Below are 20557 nucleotides of genomic sequence, written 5' to 3'. Positions count from 1 at the left end.
ACAGAGAAAGAATATCCAAATTTACAAAATTAGAAATGGAAAGGGGAATATAATACCTGAGGAAATTAAAAGAATCATCAGGTATTACTTCAAAACCCTGTACTCCACAAAATTGGAAAATCTAAATGAAATGGTTGATTTTCTATATAGATACCACTTGCAAAAGTTAAATCAAGATAAGGTAACCCACTTAAATAGTCACATAATCCCTAAGGAAATAAAAGCAGTCATTAATTTTCTCCCATTCAAAATAAATCACAGGGCCAATGGTTTTAGCACTGAATTCTACCAGACTATCAAAGAAGAGCTAGACCAATACTTCTCAAACTATTCCACAAAATAGAAACAGAAGGAATAGTGTCAAACTTATTCTATGAGGTCACAGTCACCCTGATACTTAACCACATAAAGACTCAACAAAGAAAGACAATTTCAGACCAATTTTCTTTATGAACACTGATGTAAAAATACTCACAAACTGAGCCCAAGAACAAATGAAAAACATCATCTACCATGATCAAATAGACTTCATCCCAAAGATGAAGAAAATCCATCAGTGTAATCCACCATATAAACAACCTGAAAGAAAACAAACAAACAAACAAAAACCACATGACCATCCCACTAGACTCCGAAAAAACCTTTGACAAAATTCAACACTCTTTTAATGTTAAAAGTACTAGATTGATCATGGATACAAGGCATATACCTAAACACAATAGAAACAATATACAGCAAGGTAATTCCCAACATCAAATTAAATGGCAAGAAACTTAAAGCAATTCTACTAAAATCATGTAAAAAGGAAGGCTGTCTACTTTCTCTGTACCTCTTCAATATTGTACTGAAGTTTTACCTAGACCAAAAGACAATTAAAGGAGATCAAGGGGACACAATTTGAAAAGAAGTCAAAGCATTGCATTTCACAGGTGATATGATAACATAAGCGACCCAAAACATTGTACCAGAGAATGCCTACAGTAGAGAAACATCTTTTACAAAGTAGCTAGATACAATTAACTCCAAACAATCAGTATCCTTCATATATATAAATGATAATGGGCTTAGAAAGAGATCATGGAAACAATACCCTATACAACAGCCACAAATAATATAAAATATCTTGGTGTTTATAGTAAAGGCAAGTGAAAGATCTGTATGACCAGACTTCAAGTCTCTTAAGAAAAATTGAAGATATCAAAAGGTGGAGAGATCTCGGATACTCATAGATTGGTAGAACTAACACAGTAAATATGGCTATCATGTCAAAAGCAATCTATATATTCAATTAAATTCCTATCAAACTTCCAACACAATTCTTTATATACATTGAAAGAAAAAAATCTCAACTGCATAGAGAAAAACAAATATCTAGGATAGCTGAAGCAATCCTGTACAACAAAAGAACATATGGAGGTTTCACCATCCCTGATTTCAAGCTGTACTACAGAGCAATAGTAATAAAAACTCCATGGTATTGGTATAGAAACAGACAGGATCGACAGTGAAATATAATCAAAGACCCAGAAATAAGCCCATATACCTATGGACACTTGATTTTTGACAAAGTCAAAACCATCTTCAACAAATGGTAGTAGTCTAGTTGGCTTTCTGTATGTAGAAGAATGTAAACAAATCCAGATTTATCATCCTGTACAAAACTCAATTTCAAGTAGATCAAAGACCTCAACATAAAACCAGATACACTAAATCCAACAGAAGAAACAAAAATATGGGGAATATTCTTGATACCATTGGTATAGGAGACAACTTCCTAACAGAACACCAACAGGTCAAGCACTAAGATCAACAATTAATAAGTGGCACCTCATGAAACGTAAACTTTTCTGTAAAGCAATGGATACTGTAAATAGGACAAAATGGCAGCTTACATAATGGGGAAAAATCTTCACCAATCTACACCTGAGAGGACTAATATCCAAAATATACAAAGAACTCAAGAAGTTAGACACCAACAAACCAAATAACCATATTAAAAATGGGGTACAGAGTGGAAGACTGACTTCCAGGCAGATAGGACAAGGGTATTAAAGCCCACACCCACAGTGATACACCTATTGCAACTAGGCCACACCTTCTACTAGTGCCACTCCCTGGCCCAAGTATATTCAAACCATCACACAGATATAAAATTAACTCAAATAAGTCAATAGCCTTCCTTTATACAAATGATAAACAGTCTGAGAAAGAAATTAGGGAAACAAAACCATTCACAATAGTCACAAGTAATATAAAATATGGTTGGGTAACTCTAACCAAACAAATGAAAAATCTCTATGACAAGGATTTCAAGTCTCTAAAGAAAGAACTCAATGAAGACCTCAGAACATGGAAAGCTCTTCAATGCTCATGGATTGGTAGAATTAACACAGAAAAAAATGGCCATGCTATCAAAAGCAATCTACAGATTCGATGCAATCCCCAGAAAAATTCTAACATAATTCTTCAAAGACAAGGAAAGAACAATTTTCAATTTCATATGGAAAAACAAAAACCCAGGTTAGCCAAAAAAATTCTCAACCAAAAAAGAATTTCTGGAGGAATCACCATCCCTGACCTCAAGCCATACTACAGAACAATAATGATAAAAAAACAATACAGAATTGTTACAGAGACAGACAGGTCAATCAGTGGCATAGAATTGAAGACTCAAAATAAAACCACACACTTACATATGCTTGATCTTTGAGAAAGAAGCCAAAGATGTACAATGGAAAAAAAGAAAGCATCTTCAATAAATGGTGCTAGACTAACTGGCAGTTGCTATGTAGAAAAATGAAAATAGATCCATATTTGTCACCTTGCATAAAGCTCAAGTCCAAGTAGATCAAGGACCTCAACATAAAACCAGATACACTGAATCTAACAGAAGAGAAAGTGGAAAAGAGTCTTGAACTTACTGGCACTGGGGGAAATTTCCTAAACAGAACTCCAATCGCTCAGGCTCTAAGATCAACAATTGATAAATGGGACCTCATAAAACTGGAAAGCTCTGTAAAGCAAAGGACATAGTCAATAGAACAAATCAGCAACCTATAGACTGTGAAAAAAAAATCTTCACTAATCCCACATCTGGTTGAGGGCTAATATACAAAATATATAAAGAACTAAAGAAGCTAATATCGAAAAAAATAAAACAAAACAAAACAAACAAACAAACAAACAAAAAAAAACAAAACCCAAACAACCCAATCAAAAAATGGGGGGCAGAAATAAACAGAGAATTAATAACAAAGGAATCTTGAATGGCCAAGAAGCACTTAAAGAAATGTTCAAAGTCTTTAGTGATCAGGGAAACATAAATCCTAACAACCCTAAGTTCTACCTTAGACTAATCAGAATGGTTAAGATCAAAAACTCAGGTGATAGCACATGTTGGCGAGAATGTGGAGAAAGAGGAACACTCCATTGCTTGTGGGATTGCAAACTGGTACAACCACTTTGGAAACCAATATGGAGGTTCATCAGAAAATTGGACATAGATCTACCTGAAGACCCAGCTATATCACTCTTGGGAATATACTCCAAAGATGCCCCACCATGCCACAGGAGCACTATGTTCATAGCGGCCTTATTTGTGATAGCCAGAAGCTGGAAACAACCCAGATGTCCCATGGCAGATGAATGGATACAGAAAATATGGTTCATTTACATAATGGAATACTACTCAGCTATTAAGAATGAGGACATCCTGACTTTTGCAGGCAAATGGATGGAACTAGAAAATATGCTGAGCGAGGTAACTCGGACCCAAAATGACATGCATGGTATGTACTAATAAGTGGATATTAACCAAAAAAAAAAAAAAAGTACAGAATTTCCAAGATACAGTTCACAGAATTCCAAAAGCTCAACAAGCTGAAGTGCCCAAGTGAGGACACCCCAGTCCCACTTGGGAGAGAGAAGAAAGCACTCACAAGTGGGGAGGAAAGGAGAGACCTGGGAGGGAAAGTGGATGGGTGTGGGGGAAGATGGGAACCTGATATGGTACTGGGTGTGAGAAAAGGACTGAAGTCCCGAGGGCTAACAGAAAGAACGGAAACAGGCAACCTCAGGAGATAGGAGGTTGGGGGGACCCTCTAGAATGCACCAGAGACCTGGGAGGTGAGAGCCTCTCAGGAGTCAGAGGGAAGGACATTTGATGAAATACCAGACAGTAGTGAGAGAGAACTTATAGAGCCCACCTCCAGCAGGAAGACAGGACATCAAGTGAGGGGGGTTGCCATCCCACAGTCACACCTCTGACCCATAACTGTTCCTGTATGAAAGAATTACTGGGATGGAAATGGAGAGGAGCCTGATGAAAAGAAGGTCCAGAGACAGGTCCAAAGTGGGATCCAGCTCAAGGGGAGGTCCCAAGGCCTGATACTATTACTGAGGCTATGAAGCACTCACAAAAAGTGACCTAGCATGACTGCCCTCTGAAAGACCCAACAGGCAGCTGAAAGAGTCAGATGCAGATATTTGCACCCAACCAATGGACAGAAGCAGCCGACCCCTGTTTTTGAATTAGAGAAGGCTGAAAGTAGCTGAGAAGAGCAACCCTGTAGGAGGACCAGCAGTCTCAATTAATCTGGACCCCTGAGATCTTTCAAACACTGGACCACCAAGCAGGCAGCATACATCAGCTGATATGAGGCCCCTAACACACATATAGTAGAGGACTGCTGGGTCTATGTTCAATCAGAGATGATACACCTAACTCTCAAGAGACTGGAGGCCTCAGGGAGTTTAGAGGTCAGGTGGGGTGTGAGTGCAGTAGGGACATCCACGTGTAGTCAGGGGGTGGGGAGGAGGTATGGGATGTGGAACAGTAGTCAGATGGTGGATGGGGGGGGGTAAAATATGGAGTGTAAAAAAGTAAATTAAATTTGTGAGCCATCCCTTTAAACAAATCAAAGTTGATTTCATGCAGAGTATGAAAATTAATATTTGACTTTTAAAATATAATTATTAAGAACTACATTAGGAAATGCTACATATCAAATATGTTAAATGTAATAATATCTGAAAACCACAGTTTGCTCTAAGGCTTTTAAACTTAAAGGAGGGGAGGGGAGGGTGAGCTAAAGGTAAAGAGCCTGAAGCAGTCAGCACCTTACTTGATGAAGTTTCATTTCTGATTCTTGGATCATTTTAAAGACATCAGAGCAGGCTTGCATTTACACTAATACATTTAAAGTATTCCCTAAAACTGTAAACTAAAAGTGTAATCCAGGTCCAAAAGGAAAAGATAAACCATCCGGCATTATCAACCTCACTTCTGCTAAACTGAACGACAGATACTGCAGCAGACCTCTTCGAAGTTAGCAACTTAGTAGTAACAGAGATACTGAGTTTCCACTATGAAGAAAAGTTACTTGGGAATTAAAAACAAGTAAAATGTAACAAATGTACATACTCCTTTTGGAAAGCCATGCACAGAGGGGAACTGAATCCAAATACCAAGCACATTTGTGCATCTGGGCTATAGCCATTCTGCAGTAACATTTCCAGGCACTCTTCCCGTCCTCCAAACACTGCAGAATAAACAGGGCTCACTTTGTCTGGTCCAGTGTCACAAGCCCGGTTAGTACGTGGTATTAACAAGTCCAAGGTCCTTCAAATACACAAATGGAAGAATATTTAATATTCCAGGTGCATGCAACATCTTTCCCATACATATTTTAAGAATCATCCACTGACTAGAAGATAGTGGTGGTGCACGCCTTTAATCCTAGCACTTGGGAGGCAGAGACAGGCGGATTTCTGAGTTCGAGGCCAGCCTGGTCTACAGAGTGAGTTCCAGGACAGCCAAGACTACAGAGAAACCCTGTCTCGAAAAACCAAAAAAAAAAAAAAAAAAAAAAGTGTCTTTCCTACACTTTCTAACTCCAGTAAATGTCTACATGCTTCAGAGCTGCTACAAAATATTACCCGTACTATTGCTTAGTGCAAAGTTTAAATAGACCTGAAAAAGAATTGAGTAATATAGTAAATATACCTGTTTTCCTCATTAACTGTTATTTGCCTTACCACATGACCTATGCCAATTTTATGTTTGGTATTTCAGGACCTAATAAATTATTTAAAATTTTAGTACACTAAATATAAACTAGTTGAGAAAATGAGGGGCTAGGGATATTGCCCAGAGGTAGAGTGTTTATATATTATGCTGGAGGGCCTGGGTTCAATTCCCAGCACTGGGGATTGTATAATGGACAGATGTGGTGACATACCCCTATAAGTTAGCAGTCAGAGACTGAAGCAGAATAGTCATGACTTCAAGGCCTACCACAACTGAATAACAAATTTCAGAAGCCAGGGCTACTCAGCAAGGCTCATTTTCACATACAAACAAATAATAACAGAAAATAAAATGAAGTATTTCTTTCTTAAATATTAATCAGTTTGGTTTCCTATCTGTAAGAATTTTTAAATATGGCAAGTGACATGAAACAAGAAATTACAATTTAATCACAAGAAACTATAACTTATAGTAAAATATTACAATCTCAGAAAAAATATAATCATTAATATCTGAGGTACATTTATAAAGAAGCAACTGCTAGAAAGATGGCTAAAATATAGTTCTTATATTGTCTGTAACCTTGTCTCAGCAACTAGCTGCAGAGAAGACTATTCAGCTCTGAAGACAAAACTATAAGGACTAAGCAGCCAGAAAATTCCCCTCCTTTCTAGGACTGTTTCTCTTGGCTGATTTTCCTTCCATAAAACAGACCTAAAATAACACTGAAGAAGAACTGAAGTCATAGAAGTAGGCTAAAGATGAAATCAGTGCAACAGAATTCTTGAAATTGAACATTAGACCAAATTCCTATGAGAGTTTTGGTTATTAATTTAAAACTGAGTACAACTGTTTAAAGATTTGTTTATCAACAATTAGAAGAAATGGACTTAAATTTTTTGTAAAGGACACAAATTGAGTGAAAAGGGGGTATGAGCTAGGAAAAGGTTAGAAAGGGTGAAAGTGTTCAAAACATGGGATAAAAGTCTCAAAGAATAATAAATTTTAAAAAGCATTTAGAGGAAATACCAAATATTGAAAACAAGTATTTTATTAAAACTAAGAATCTGTTTGACAACTTGTAAATAAACATGTCTGAGTTTTAAAGATGGGCTAGAAAAGTGTAGTGCCCCAAGGCAAACATGCTTACAAAGACCTTTGAGAACATGCTACCTAGGGACAAAATAGTCAGCTCGTAGACTATTTTTTTACCTACTGTGTAAACGTAATGATCACTTTATTATTTTTAATTAAACATTAACGGTATGTATCGGAAACACTATTGTAGAATTATAACTTTAAAGACTGCAAACATGATTTTGAAACCTGTCCATACTGATTTATGAGAGGGAACCTTATTCTTATTACTATAACCAGGTTACTAACTCTAAAATTCCCTACTCACCAGTACTTTCTCCAAAATACACTAATAATTTCCTAGGGACTTCTAGCAAAGAAAGAGTAACAGAAGCATAGAAAAATACCAGACTAGACATGAGATTAGATAAAAAGTTTAGTCAAAGGGTTTAAGATAGGGTAGAGGACTCAACTCACACAAAAGGAAGACTTCATTCCAAAAAGATCACATACTCTTTTTGCAAACACAGAGATAATGCAAATTTGTGAATAAGGCTAGTTAAAGGCTAGATTGCTAGTTAAAGGTATTTGAAATAAAACTAGCAAGAAAGGGAAAGAACAGCCATCAGTTAAAGAAATCCCTTTGCTCCAATATCTATACCACCTACATACAGTTATTCTTCCTCAGGGTGGGAAAATCAAAGATGTAGAGGGCCAGACCAAAAAATAAGAAAAGAAAAAAAAAAAAGTATGGGGAAGATGAGGAGTAAATTTAGGCATTCCAAAAACTGGTTTCAGAAAGGAATGACCAAGCATTTTACCTGGAGGTAAAGAGTCTGACTCATATCTATTCCTTATTAGCTTTTAATTCCAAGACCATTTTTATTCCATTTTGAGCACTTACTCTGTATGGCCCATTTGTGCAGCAGCATGAATAGGTAATTGCCAATTGTCTTCATTACAATAAAGGTCAGGATCCGCCCCACTGGACAGCAAAAGTTCCACACATTTTGTATGACCCTCTTGTGCAGCAATAAACAAAGGAGTAGCTTTATCCAAGGCTTGGCAATTGACATTTGCACCTAACACAAAACAAAATACTTAACCAATAATGGACATAGATGCTTTTAAAAAGAAGAAAGAAAGCTGAAAACATAAATTTCAAGCAGCCATAAAATGTTTTCATAGTACAAACACTTTCACCCTTACTGGATGCTATTGAAAAATATACTTATTTTACTAACCTGTTGAAAATCATTTTAATAGTTTTTGTTCTGCATTAGTAAGAACGTAAAGAATATTTTAGAATTCACTGGTGCATGCCTTTAATCCCAGCACTTGGGAGGCAGAGGCAGGTGGATTTCTGAGTTCGAGGCCAGCCTGGTCTACAGAGTGAGTTCCAGGACAGCCAGGGTTACACAGAGAAACCCTGTCTTAAAAAACCAAAACCAAAACCAAAAAAAAAAAAAAAAAAAATCTCCTATTCAATGAAAGCTACTTATTCCTCTCCCTGGCCAAACAAGCACTGTGGGTTCCAAGTACAAATATTTTTTAAAGATTTATTTTATATGTATTTATGAGTTATGTGTGTATGTGCACACATATCTGTGCACATGAATTCTAGTATCCATGAAGTGGGGATCAGATTCCCTTCGAGCTGGAGTCCATAAGTAGTGAGCCTATCTAACATGGGTGCTAGATCTGAACTCCATCTTTCTGAAAGAACTCTTAGCCACTAAGACACCTCTCAAGCCCCAAAGTATATTTTAGAAGGGAAGGGTGTAGTGATCTATAATTCCAGCCCTTGGAAGTCTGAGAAAAGAATATCACAAGTTTGAGGCTAACCTGTTTAAAAAAAATGGAAAAAATACAATGGAAAATCATTGATGATAATTTCCAAGAAAGTATAAGTTGTGAGACGTATGTGTTTTATTGATGAATTATTGGGACTTATGACTTTATTGATGTCACTAACTAATTTTACACTAAGATTTATGAGGAAAACATTACCAATAAGTGACTGATATACATGGGATCTACTATTAAAAACCATATTGATTAGTTTTACAATTACACTTTTTCTGTCATAAGTATTGCATAGTAAAGGCAACAATAAATAGGAATGATATTTTTTAATGGAGCTGAATTATTTTAAAATAAAAACTGTTATTTTAATACTACTATAAACAATTTGAAAAGGTAGCCAGGCAGAGTAAAGCAGTTCTCTGTGAGTTTGAGATCAGCCTGGCCAACATAGTGAGTTCCAGAATAGCCAAAACTACATACTGAGATCCTATTTCCACAAACAAAACCAAACAAAAAGACTTAAAAGGGCTGAAAATGGCCTTAATTGTTGAGAAACTTTTGAAATTGTTAAAAAAAAAAAATAGCATATTTCCCTAAGCACCTCACCAGCAAATAACATTATTTCATATGTTAGGTCTCACACTAACACATGATTGTGTCAATTTTTAAATTTCTCAAATATATCTCATTAGAAAAAACACCATCAAAAATCGGGAAGACTGACTATCTTTTATTCAGTACACCTTGAACAAGCTACACAAAGTAAATTAAAGACTGTGTAGAACCTTTTTGAATTGTAAAAATGCTAGGCAACTAGAATCTTCTTGACTTGGGTGCCTCATCTTGCTGTCAGCTTCAGAGAGAAAAATACAATCAATGAGAAAAGCAGAAGTTAACAGTAGGACCTGCTTAAAAATAAATAAATAAATAAATAAATAAATAAATAAATAAATAAATAAATAAAAAAAGAGCCAAACTTCTAGTTTAATTGACAACTTCAACGTATCAGAAATAATAAGGAACCGGTTCCTCTAAGACTACAACTGAAACATTTTAAAAGTAAGACACTGAAGGTAAAGTCATTTTACATGATTACATTAGAAACAGACCTTCATACCCACTAAATAATGATATTTTAAAAGTTTAGAGAAGAAAAAAAATTAAAAAAAGAAATACGGGAATCACTATGCCCAGATAAAAGAATAATTTTAGGAAGTTATTTGGGAGTCCTCATGTTTAAAGTACAGTCTCATAATTTCTCAGATACCTTCTTCTTGAACATCATGAAGGTTCATTCTTTTTCACTTTCTACCTTGACTTAAATACATAGAGATTTGGGGGGGGGTTGTTTTGTTTTGTTTTGGCTTTTTGTTGTTGTTTGGTTGTTAGGTTAGTTTGGTTTTTTTGTTTTGTTTTTTGTTTTGTTTTGTTTTTTGGCTTTGGTTATAGGATTTTTTTCCTTTGTTTGTTTTTGTTTTTTGAGACACTCTATGAAGTCCTGGCTGTCCTGAAATCCACTATGTAGACCACTCAGCAAATCTGTTGGTATGTGTCTCCCTCTAAGGATCCCTGATTTCCTAGCTCTGTCAGCGCACACACCCTAAGACTTTAAAAGCCCTTCTTTGCTGAACCCTTCAGGTCAGACAATGTTATAATAAAAAGACATAGTCACACAATCTTTTTGGGAAATGCTACATCTGTAATCATAGTCACAAAGAAACTTTTACCTGGTAACATACTGCCAGCAACTATGTACACTGTTAGTTGCTACTTATATCAATTTCATGACCTGATTCAAGAATCATTCTTCTCTAAGAACACAGTTAAAAAGCATGAGAGCACAAAGGTTATCCTTCTTACCAGATGAAATAAGTATGCTCATGCTCTCTAGCTTCCCATACTGAGCAGCCACAAACAGAGGTGTGATTCCAAAGTCATCTTGGCATTCTCTGTCTGCTCCTTGTTTAAGAAGCAATCTTATAGTCTCAGCATTTCCCTAAAACACAGACACATATTTTTAAGTGAGTAAAAACTCTTTCTCATTGAGTTTTACTTTTCTTATTTTCTCAGTAAAGAAAAACTTCAAAAAAATGTAATGTCCTGTTACTTTAGATGAAAAATATATGACATCAAATTACTCTATACTTCTACACAACTTATTAAATGTAAACAAATTAAATACTGGCTTTTAGCAACTATAATCATTAGTCCTGCAAAGTCAGTTTGCTAACTCAAGCAGAAGGGGCTATCATATTCTCTAAACATATACTTACAATAAAATAAACCATTTCACCTTATCAGTTTGTATCCCACATATTCTGATAGTTACTTATATAATCCCTATAATCCAAAACTGCTCCAGCCACTATAACAGCTGACTTATTTAGAATAATCATTAGCATTTAGCCTGCCTTTTCTATACTGCACTTGCCATTATAAATCAGATAAAACAGAAAGCAAAAAACGGTATAGAAAAGGGTAAGAAATACAATTTACACAGAAATGAAATAATAAATTCAGAGACTACCTGGAAAGAAGCCTGGTGCAAGGAATTCCATCCACTCATAGAATGGGATCCATTGACATTTGCTCCATGTTGAAGCAACAGCTTTAATACATCTATCCGTCCACTTTCAACAGCTGCAATACAACAGTCAGAGAAATTACTGTCACCAAAAAGATGTTTGTAAAGCTGGACACTTCCATGATGTTCTCATCATTTTATATACGTTGTAATGCGCATTATTATAATAATGCTATGATTATTCCTAAACATTTGTCAACTATCTTAATCCAGTTTTACTTGTATATGTGTAGGCCTCCATGTGCATGAACTTTTTTCCAAATGAAACATGAAAAGAGAGGCTTTTGCCTCAGGATAGGTGGGAGCCATCTTGGTTCCAGGACTCTGCAGAAAGTAGTCTGCACAGGTGAGAGTGTGGACTACAGAAGCTAACAGCTTCTGGGGCAGGCAAGAGCCACAGAGCTTCTGAGGCAGCGCCATTTTCGGGCTCCAGACATCCGGCCACCTTCCCAGCCAGAGGACAGGTGTCCGACCGGCCTGGGAGGCCTTTGCCTCAGGATAGGCGGGAGCCATCTGGATTCTGGGACTCCTCAGAAAGTAGTCTGCACAGGTGAGAGTGTGGACTACTAAAACTAACAGTTTCTGTGACAGGCCAAAGCAACACAGCTTCTGGGAAAGGTCCTGTTTTGGGCCTTCATCTTCGGCCAGGAGGAGGTCCAAACACCAGATAACTGTGCACCTTCCCTGTAAGAGGAGAGCTTGCTTGCAGAGACTGCTCTGACCACTGAAACTCAGAGGAGAGATCTAGTCTCCCAGGTCTGCTGATAGAGGGTAACAGAATCATCAGAGGAACAATCTCTAAACAGAGACAACTATAACAACTAACTCCAGAGATTACCAGATGGCGAAAGGTAAACATAAGAATCTTACTAACAGAAACCAAGACCATTCACCATCATCAGAACCCAGCACTCCCACTTCACCAAATCCAGGGCACCCCAACACACCTGAAAAGCGAGACCCGGATTTAAAAGCATATCTCATGATGATGGTAGAGGACATCAAGAAGGACTTTAATAACTCACTTAAAGAAATACAGGAGAACACTGCTAAACACATAGAAGACCTTAAAGAGGAAGCACAAAAATCCCTTAAAGAATTGCAGGAAAACACAACCAAACAGGTGATGGAATTGAATAAAAACATCCAAGACCTAAAAAGGAAAGTAAACACAATAAAGAAAACACAAAGTGAGGCAATGCTGGAGATAGAAACCCTAGGAAAGAAATCTGGAACCATAGATGAGAGCATCAGCAACAGAATACAAGAGATAGAAGAGAGAATCTCAGGTGCAGAAGATTCCATAGAGAAAATCGGCACAACAATCAAAGAAAATACAAAATCCAAAAAGACCCTAACTCAAAACATTCAGGAAATCCAGGACACAATGAGAAGACCAAACCTGCGGATAATAGGAGTAGATGAGAATGAAGATTTTCAACTCAAAGGACCGGCAAATATCTTCAACAAAATTATAGAAGAAAACTTCCCAAATATAAAGAAAGAGATGCCCATGAACATACAGGAAGCCTACAGAACTCCAAATAGACTGGACCAGAAAAGAAATTCCTCCCGACACATAATAATCAGAACAACAAATGCACTAAATAAAGATAGAATACTAAAAGCAGTAAGGGAAAAAGGTCAAGTAACATATAAAGGCAAGCCTATCAGAATTACACCAGATTTTTCACCAGAGACTATGAAAGCTGGAAGGGCCTGGACAAATGTTATACAGACACTAAGAGAACACAAATGCCAGCCCAGGCTACTTTACCCAGTCAAACTTTCAATTACCATAGATGGAGAAACCAAAGTTTTCCATGACAAAACCAAATTCACACATTATCTCTCCAGGAATCCAGCCCTTCAAAGGATAGTAACAGAAAAAAACAATACAAGGACGGAAACCACACCCTAGAAAAAGGAAGAAGGTAATCCCTCAACAAACCTAAAAGAAGACAGCCACAAGAACAGAATGCCAACTTTAACAACAAAAATAACAGGAAGCAACAATTACTTTTCCTTAATATCTCTTAATATCAATGGACTCAACTCCCCAATAAAAAGACATAGACTAACAAACTGGCTACACAATCAGGACCCAACATTTTGCTGCTTACAGAAAATTCATCTCAGAGAAAAAGATAGACACTACCTCAGAATGAAAGGCTGGAAAACAATTTTCCAAGCAAATGGTACGAAGAAACAAACTGGAGTAGCCATTCTAATATATAATAAAGTCGACTTCCAACCCAAAGTCATCAAAAAAGACAAGGAGGGTCACTTCATACTCATCAAAGGTAAAATCTTCCAAGAGTACTGAATATCTATGCTCCAAATACAAGGGTAGCCACATTCATTAAAGAAACTTTAGTAAAGCTCAAAGCACACATTGCACCTCACACAATAATAGTGGGAGACTTCAACACACCACTTTCACCAATGGACAGATCATGGAAACAGAAACTAAACAGGGACACATTGAAACTAACAAATGTTATGAAACAAATGGATCTGACAGATATCTACAGAACATTTTATCCTAAAACAAAAGGATATACCTTCTTCTCAGCACCTCATGGTACCTTCTCCAAAATTGACCACATAATTGGTCACAAAACAAGCCTCAACAGATACAAAAATATTGAAATTGTCCCATGCATCCTATCAGATCACCATGGACTAAGGCTGATCTTCAATAACAAATAAATAATAGAAAGCCAACATTCACGTGGAAACTGAACAACACTCTTCTCAATGATACCTTGGTCAAGGAAGGAATAAAGAAAGAAATTAAGGACTTTTTGGAGTTTAATGAAAATGAAGCCACAACATTCCCAAACTTATGGGACACAATGAAAGCATTCCTAAGAGGAAAACTCATAGCTCTGAGTGCCTCCAAAAAGAAACTTGAGAGAGCACACATTAGCAGCTTGACAACACACCTAAAAGCTCTAGAATAAAAGGAAGCAAATTCACCCAAAAGGAGTAAGAAGGCAGGAAATAATCAAACTCAGGGGCAAAATCAACGAAGTGGAAACAAGAAGAACTATTCAATGAAAAACCAATCAAGGAGCTGGTTCTTTGAGAAAATCAAGAAGATAGATACACCTTTAGCCATACTCAGTAGAGGGCACAGGGAAAGCATCCTAATTAACAAAATCAGAAATAAAAAGGGATACATAACAAAAGATCCTGAAGAAAATCTGCATATTCATCTGGTATAACAAAAAACCTAGGATAGCAAAAACTCTTCTCAAGGATAAAAGAACCTCTGGTGGAATCACCATCCCTGACCTAAAGCTGTACTACAGAGCAGTTGTGATAAAAAACTGCATGGAACTGGTATAGTGACAGACAAGTAGACCAATGGAATAGAATTGAAGACCCAGAAATGAACCCACACACCTATGGTCACTTGATCTTTGACAAGGGAGCTAAAACCATCCAGTGGAAAAAAGACAGCATTTTCAACAAATGGTGCTGGCACAACTGGCGGTTATCATTTAGAAGAATGCGAATTGATCCATTCCTATCTCCTTGTACTAAGGTCAAATCTAAGTGGATTAAGGAACTCCACATAAAACCAAAGACACTGAAACTTATAGAGGAGAAAGTAGGGAAAAGCTTCGAAGATATTGGTACATGGGAAACATTCCTGAATAGAACAGCAATGGCTTGTGCTGTAAGATCAAGAATCGATAAATGGGACATCATAAAATTCCAAAGCTTCTGCAAGGCAAAAGACACCGTCAATAAGACAAAAAGGTCACTAACAGATTGGGAAAGGATCTTTACCTATCCCAAATCAGATAGGGGTCTAACATCCATTATATATAAAGAACTCAAGAAGGTGGACTCCAGAATATCAAATAACCCCATTTAAAAATGGGGCTCAGAGCTGAACAAAGAATTCTCACCTGAGGAATACCCAATGGCAGAGAAGCACCTGAAAAAAATGTTCAACATCCTTAATCATCAGAGAAATGCAAATCAAAACAACCCTGAGATTCCATCTCACACCAGTTAGAATGGCTAAGATAAAAAATTCAGGTGACAGCAGATGCTGGCGAGGATGTGGAGAAAGAGGAACACTCCTCCATTGTTGGTGGGATTGCAAGCTTGTACACCCACTCTGAAAATCAGTCTGGTGGTTCCTCAGAAAATTGGACATAGTACTACTTGAGGATCCTGCAATACCTCTCCTGGGCCTATATCCAGAAGATGTCCCAACCGGTAAGAAGGACACATGCTCCACTATGTTCATAGCAGCGTTATTTATAATAGCCAGAAGCTGGAAAGAACCCAGATGCCCCTCAACAGAGGAATGGATACAGAAAATGTGGTACATTTACACAATGGAGTACTACTCAGCTATTAAAAAGAATGAATTTATGAAATTCCTAGGCAAATGGCTGGACCTGGAGGGCATCATCCTGAGTGAGGTAACCCAATCACAAAGGAACTCACACAACATGTACTCACTGATAAGTGGCTATTAGCCCAGAAATTTAAGATACCCAAGATATAAGATACAATTTGCTAAACGCATGAAACTCAAGAAGAACGAAGACCAAAGTGTGGACACTTTGCCCCTTCTTAGAATTGGGAACAAAACACCCATGGAAGGAGTTACAGAGACAAAATTTGGAGCTGTGACAAAAGGATGGACCATCTAGTGATTGCCATATCCAGGGATCCATCCCATAATCAGCTTCCAAACGCTGACCCCATTGCATACACTATCAAGTTTTTGCTGAAAGGACCCAGATATAGCTGTCTCTTGTGAGACTGTGCCGGGGGCCTAGCAAACACAGAAGTGGATGCTCACAGTCAGCTATTGGATGGATCACAGGGCCCCCAATGGAGGAGCTAGAGAAAGTACCCAAGGAGCTAAAGGGAACTGCTACCCGATGGGTGGAACAACAATATGAAATAACCAGTACCCCAGAGCTCTTGTCTCTAGCTGCATATGTATCAAAAGATGGCCTAGTTGGCCATCACTGCAAAGTGAGGCCCATTGGACTTGCAAACTTTATATGCCCCAGTACAGGGGAACGCCAGGGCCAAAAAGGGGGAGTGGGTGGATAGTGGATTGGGGGGATGTGTATGGGGGACTTTTGGGATAGCATTGGAAATGTAAATGAGGAAAATACCTAATAAAAAATTAAAAAAAGAAACATGAAAAGAGATTGATGAAAAAAGAGCAAGAAACAAATATTTATTCTGTCTGATAAAGGTGACAATGTTGCTCTAGTGTTTTAAAAATGCAGCTGAGTGTGCAAGAAGGTATACAGTCCAGAAGAACTAATCTGGAAAAACAGTTTCAATAAAGGACAGAAAGGGTTGCTATCATCACTATCTTATCACGATAGACAAGAATAATTATTGTTAAGACCTTATAACTATTTCCCTACTAGAAACTTCACCTCTACTGACTAATATTCATGACAGTAGAAGAAGGTACTCAGTGTACAAAGAAAGGAGAAAGGTAATCAAAAATATGACTCAGCCACAAACCCTGCTGCTACCTACAACAGTAACCTGCCTGGAAGATATGCTGGTGCAATAGTGACACCATGTTACTGCAGTAATCAACCACTTTTTTAATGGATTGCATCCCACCTCATGAGATGGAACCCATACCTGACACTGCTGAGGTGACCAAGAATCTGAGACTAGATAAGTACAGGTCTAGGGGAAAGTCAAATACTCATCCTGGGAAAGGAATGCAGCAATAAGATGACTCCATAGATCCGTGCCTTAGTCAACCCGTATCAGAGAAAATTCTTCTTGCTCTAGATAAGAATTAACACAGAAACTCAAACTGGACAATATGCAGAGTGAGAGACATTTGGAGCACTTAGTCCTAAATGGGATGTTTTCATCAAAGCCTTCCCACCAGAGTTCAGGAACCTTTATGGAAGAAGAGGTGGGAAGATTCTAAGAGTCAGAGGTTATAGATGACTCCAAGGAAATAGCATCTTCCTGAAGTGGAAACTTAAGGGTTCTTTGGAAAGTCAGTTGTGTCAGAGAGTGTTTTGCAGGGGCAAAATGAAGGAGTGTTTTCCTGAAGCAGACACAAGTGTAAGTATGTTTTGCTAAAGTAGACACGTGAAGGAATGTTCTGCTGAAGTGGACACAGGTGAAAGGTGTTTCGATAAGGCAGGCTACTAAAAGGACACACAATAAAGGATTCTTCACTAATGACACAGATGTATTGGTTCCCCTTACAGTGCATAGTTGAGCTCCATTTTGTCATGACTCTATAGAGAGAAAGGCACCAAAAAACTTCTGGTGGTGTGTTGGCAGCTACTTGCCATTTCTGCAGACTCAAGTCAGTCAATTGGCAGAGTGATTGATGTCAGCTGATAGACTCATGTGGAGTTTCATTAAGACAGATTTAAATGTTGAGTCAAGACCTGTGGAGGACACATGATGTTTGGAGGGAGTACAAATAGGACTCAACAAACTGTGAGAGGGGCTTGCTTGTAGAGCTAGCTATGCAACACTTCTTGATCTGTTGTCTTCAATGATTTTCACTGTGGAGAGAACTTCTCCTGGTCTTCCCACTGGTCCTAATCCCTCCTGCTGACTCATGTTGAGGCCTAGCAGTTCCTAGTAGGTCTTACTATTACTGCTGCTATCCCGATAAGATGAAACTGGACTGCTGGTATATCCATGAAGTGTAATTTTTACTATGACATAAGTTTTTAATTTATATAGCAGAATTCTATTTACAGGAACCAACTTCATAAGTAGTGATCCTTATTATGATTTACTGAAATAAATTATTAACCTGAGATCCTTATCAGGAATATATGTACATACCCTAGAATTATCTTTAATTCCAAAGACTCCTGCTGGTGAAGGAGCATAATTTCTCTTTTAGCCAAAAGAGCAAGTAATAATCATATGTAGTTGAACTGACTGCAATAATAACCACAAAGAAAGAAGGATAATTGCATAGATTATGTAATCATCCAGTTTGACATTCACAGTCACGCTATACAGCAGCTCTAATATCACTCATTAACTGCTGTCAATCTGTAAACTGCTTGTCATAAGTCCACACAAGGAGACATTTTTTCCAATATATAAAACAACTTTATGTCTAAGCATTATCTTTAGCTGAAATTTTTCTCGAGTCAAGACTTCAATGATGAAGTAGTGTGCTGGCTACATCCTGGCCAAGTTTGTTTCATGGACAGTCTGACACTCTGCATAGCAGTTACTGATCAATGGCATCAAAGTAGAACAAACTGTGGCGGAAGAAGAGTATCAAAAGAAACTTGTCCAGTTCAAATCATTTCTAACATAAATTAGACTACTTAATTACTTTCTATTTCTATTAAGAGACACTGATTGTCTTAGTTAGGGGTTCTATTGCTGCAGTGAATGTAATGACAAAAAAGCAAGTTGGTTGGGAGAAAAGGGTTTATCTGGCTTACATTACCATAATGCTGTTCCAAGGAAGTCAGGAAAGAAATTCAAGCAGGGCAGGATCCTGGAGGCAGGATGCAGAAGCCATGGAGAAATGAGCCTTACTGGCTTGCTCAGCCTGTTTTCTTATAAAACCCTGGGCTATGATCCCAGGGATAGCACCACCCACCTAGCTAGGCCCTCGGCACTGATCACTGATTGACAAAAAGCCTTACAATTGGATCTCATAGAGGCATTTCCTCAATGGGGGCTCCTTCTCTGATGACTTTACCTTGGGTCAAGCCCACACATTAAATCAACTAGTACAATCATAAGATAAGTCATAAAAGAAAATGTTTATTGGAACTTATGGTCCAGAGAGTTAGCATCTGTGATAATCATGACAGAGAGCTTGACAGCAGCATGGAGCTAGAGCAGTAGCTAAGAGCATACATTCTAAATTAAAAGTTGGATGCAGAGTGCGCTAACTTGAAACATCACATATAGGCCCAGTGCCTCCTCCAAGGCTATACCTCCCAATCCTTTTCAGACTGTCCCACCAACTAGGGACCACACATTTAAATATATGAGCCTATGGGGGTCAGCCTCAATCAAGGCACTACATTCTCTTCCCAGACCACAAAATGCTTGTGGCCATATCATAACACAAAATATATTTAGTTTTACTTCAAAAGTCTCTATGGTATTTTACAGCCTCAATACAGTTTAAAATTCTAAAGCCTTTTCTGAGATTCAAGGCACTCTTCATGTAACCTCTTGTAAAAAACAAAGTTACTACTTCCAACATACAATGGCACAGAATACATATTGTCATCCCATAAGGGAGGAATGGGAGCACAGTGAGGAAATACTGGACTAAACCAAGACTGAAACTCAGCAGGGGGAAACTCCAAACCCTGTATCTCCATGTCTGATGTAAAAGGGCTTAGATGGATCTGCCCTTCCAGTTTGTTGACTCTCTCATACTTATTTCTCTTGGGCTGGTTCCACTCCCTTTCTGTAGCTTGCCTTGGCAGATATCCCACAGCTCCAACACTTGGGGTCTCCAACATAGTAGGGCTTCACTTTCAGAGATTTACTTGACCTTTTGAGTCCATCAAGAAGGGACTACCCTGCTACATGTATAACCACAGCAGATTCTTCAACCTCAGAGGAAAATTCTACAATCTCTTTACTCCTTCATTGCTCTAATGCTAGAAACACATGGCCAAAGCTGCTAAGTTCTGTTGATTACTAGAGGTGGAATCTGGCCCTTCCTTGAATTATACTTGTATAAGCTTTGATTTGTTGTTGCTCTTTGGGAAAAGATAATTCCTTAAGTCTTTTCATTTCACAAATTGCAGAATTAGCTGGCTACTCCCCTGTATTCAATTCTCCCTATCTCTTTCAGCACAAACAAAGGTTTTGATATTAAATTTCCTGGTGGTTTTTCTCCTCAAATTTTACATTTTTGTATTTCTTTCTGGCCTATGTGCTCTTTTTAATTGTAGATATATATGAGGATGATCACTAATAACCAAGTAACAGCACCAATATTAGGATGTCTTGAAATCTTTTCTGACAATGAAACTAGTTCAAAAGACTTCAATTTTGCCTTAGGCTCAGTCATAGGAAAC

The 20557-nt window shown here is 37.7% G+C and overlaps 1 protein-coding gene across 3 annotated transcripts in view; it reads right to left on the bottom strand.

The window, feature by feature from the left end:
- Asb3 (ankyrin repeat and SOCS box-containing 3) overlaps window positions 1–20557 on the bottom strand; it is a 148313-nt gene that overhangs the window by 35696 nt on the left and 92060 nt on the right. For 2 of the 3 annotated variants that reach the window (NM_023906.3, XM_006514771.4), the window contains 4 exons: window positions 11439–11551; window positions 10772–10907; window positions 8010–8187; window positions 5423–5620 (listed from right to left, as the gene is read on the bottom strand). In NM_023906.3, coding sequence (NP_076395.2) covers window positions 5423–5620; window positions 8010–8187; window positions 10772–10907; window positions 11439–11551 — 625 coding nt within the window. Of the gene's footprint in view, window positions 1–2921; window positions 3014–5422; window positions 5621–8009; window positions 8188–10771; window positions 10908–11438; window positions 11552–20557 lie in introns of all 3 variants that reach the window. The other variant, XR_003949485.1, reaches the window with a different exon arrangement.

The sequence above is a fragment of the Mus musculus genome, chromosome 11, assembly GCF_000001635.26.
Source record: "Mus musculus strain C57BL/6J chromosome 11, GRCm38.p6 C57BL/6J".
NCBI lineage: Eukaryota > Metazoa > Chordata > Mammalia > Rodentia > Muridae > Mus > Mus musculus.
This window is presented reverse-complemented; position numbering and strand designations above follow the sequence as displayed.